Source organism: Solanum pennellii, chromosome 1, assembly GCF_001406875.1.
Source record: "Solanum pennellii chromosome 1, SPENNV200".
Lineage (NCBI taxonomy): Eukaryota > Viridiplantae > Streptophyta > Magnoliopsida > Solanales > Solanaceae > Solanum > Solanum pennellii.
Genome location: NC_028637.1, coordinates 90,335,977 through 90,338,498, shown reverse-complemented (window position 1 = coordinate 90,338,498; position 2,522 = coordinate 90,335,977). Strand labels below are relative to the sequence as shown.

At 29.7% G+C, this 2,522-nt stretch overlaps 1 protein-coding gene across 1 annotated transcript; it reads right to left on the bottom strand.

Moving 5' to 3' along the window:
- Positions 1-837: 837 nt before the first annotated feature.
- Positions 838-2,092, bottom strand: LOC107013586. The gene has a single exon (XM_015213467.2). The coding sequence runs from the start codon at positions 1,978-1,980 to the stop codon at positions 988-990; it is 993 nt and encodes a 330-aa protein (XP_015068953.1). The 5' UTR covers positions 1,981-2,092; the 3' UTR covers positions 838-987.
- Between the last annotated feature and the right edge of the window lie 430 nt (positions 2,093-2,522).

Sequence of the window (2,522 nt, the reverse complement as noted above, 5' to 3'; positions counted from 1 at the left end):
TCCAAAATCACATCAGCAGTCTACCAGATGTCACAATTGAAAAACCATGCATTATGTACCTTATGAACGTGTCACATTGCCAATTCTTGTTAATTCTGATTCATATGCAACAAAGTATAAATACATTCGAGGGAAAAGCTCTATACCATTAAACTTTCGAAGCTTATTTGTGCTATTAATTAAAAATTTAGTTTAATTTTATGGTATTATTATTAAAAAGAAGACTCATATTTTTTTATAATAATTTTACAAAATTATTTTTAACACATGATCAATTATAATTCAATTTTTAATTAAAAAATTAATTCAATTTTATTCAGAATTTTAATTTTTTATTATAAATATTAATTATATGATCAATTATAATTCAATTACGTCATTATTTTTTAATAAAAAAAATCAAAAAAAATTAAATTCTATTTCTTTTCAGAACTATTGTGTTTTGTTTAAAAAATTTAATGATGTGTCCGAAGTACAATTGAATAAGTGTCACAAATGATTTTACAAATCAATGTTAGGATAAGTCTTTTTTACGATAATACCATAAATAAACCAAATTTTTAACAAATAACGTAAATAAATTTTTTTTAAAATTTTGATGATATATTAAAACCTTTTTCCCTACCTTCAAAGCAAATTAAGAGTGTAGAAATACATTTAAAATCTATACTTAAATAAAATATTCGTATTGAATTCTTCCAAAACTAGTATACTATTTTGAAGAACACGAAACACATTTTTGGAGTCTCATAGTTATTATACAGAACAAACTGAAGAATGAAATGACAATAAACCATAAACGATTTCTTTCACAATTTAAGTTATATACACTGACAATACAGTAATCATCGATTCGATTGCATTTCATTTCATTACCAACACATATATAACTAAACATTAAAAAAAAAAAAAGGAAAATGAAGTGCTATGATTTATTAATTGTACATTTTATCTCAAACACCAAAAACTCATCAAAAAAAAAAAGGTTCAAGCAGTGTCTCCACCTTTCATCTCTACTTCCAAGGTATCATCAATTTGGATGTTCCCTTTAAGAGGTTCATAATACTCACCCAAATATCCACCAAGATGATTATACAAAGCACTCTTATCAATCCTCTCATTATGATAACTCTTACACACATAATAAAACAAGCTTTGCACCAATAGCCCCACCAATATCACCACCACAAGAACACCAATCAAAATCCCTCCAACAACAATCCTAACAAAAACACTGTACCCTTCACCATCCACAACAATTGAACCAAAACCGCTACTAACCACACCAAAAATCACCAGATACCCTAAAATCAACACACAAGCCATTCTGATTTTCCCTTTTAACAACTCATAGCTTTTCTTGAAAGCAGCAAGGCCTTGTGTCGGTTCAAGAACAGTAATCACACTAGCAAGATGCCATAAAGCACTCAAGTAGACATGAACAACGAGGAAGAAAACAGAGAGAAGAAAAACAGAGACTAAAAACAGAGCAGTGCTGTTTTTGCTTTTGCTCTCAAAGGCGATTAGCATGAGTACAATGAAAAAGGACAAGACGGCGTTGTAAACGAGCATAGAGAGGAAAACCCATAGGAAAGTGATGAAGAGGCGTCTTAAGATACTAGGCAGAGCAGTGATTATTGAGGAGAAAGAGACTTGTTTTGAAGTGTAGAGAGAAGCAACAGTGAAGACAACAGCAGAGGTTGAGAGGAGGGAGAAGGCCAAGAGGAAGATTAAGTAACAGAATTGGTAAAAGAGGAGTTTGGTCCATTGAGAGGCATGAGAAGCACTTGGGTTTTCATGGAGTTGAGAAAGAATGGGGTGGGTGAAGAAGGAATGAGCCAAGATTGCAAAAGAGAGTGGCAAGATTAAGCTGAGAGTGATTCTGTAAAAAGTTTGTGGAGATCTCTTTGGGATGGAAAGTGATTCTTTGAAAAGTGAGGGTAAACTCAAGTTTTGTTGTTGTTCTGGTGCCACATCCATGGCTTTCTTCCTTCTAAATTGAATCTTTTTTTACCAGAGAAGAATACAGAGGAGGTAGGTGAAAGAAATTATGCTTATCTAAGCTTAAGAGGACAAAGACAGAGATATATTCTTACTCTCTTACTCTCCCACTCTCCCGTGTATTAATTTACGTGATACATTTTAAATTTTAATTTTAATATCTAATTATATATTTCTTTATTAATTTATGTGACACATTTTAAATGTTGAGATTCATACATAATTTATATGTTTTTAAAATTAATTAGTGATAGTATAAATATGATTTCACCGTTCTAAAATTTAGATATGAAATTTAAAAAAAAATAATTTAGATGTTTTTTGACATTTTTTTTTTATCATTTTATATGTTAAACTTATCAATTATTACAATTTAAAGTAGTTTTTTAGATACGTATATATTATTTTAAAAAAATTAACGATTCTCAATAAGGATTTGTGATAGAGTGGTGAATACCTATTCATAATACGGAAAAGGGTCTAAAATATCCTTAAAGTGTCAGAAATGGTACAAAATTATC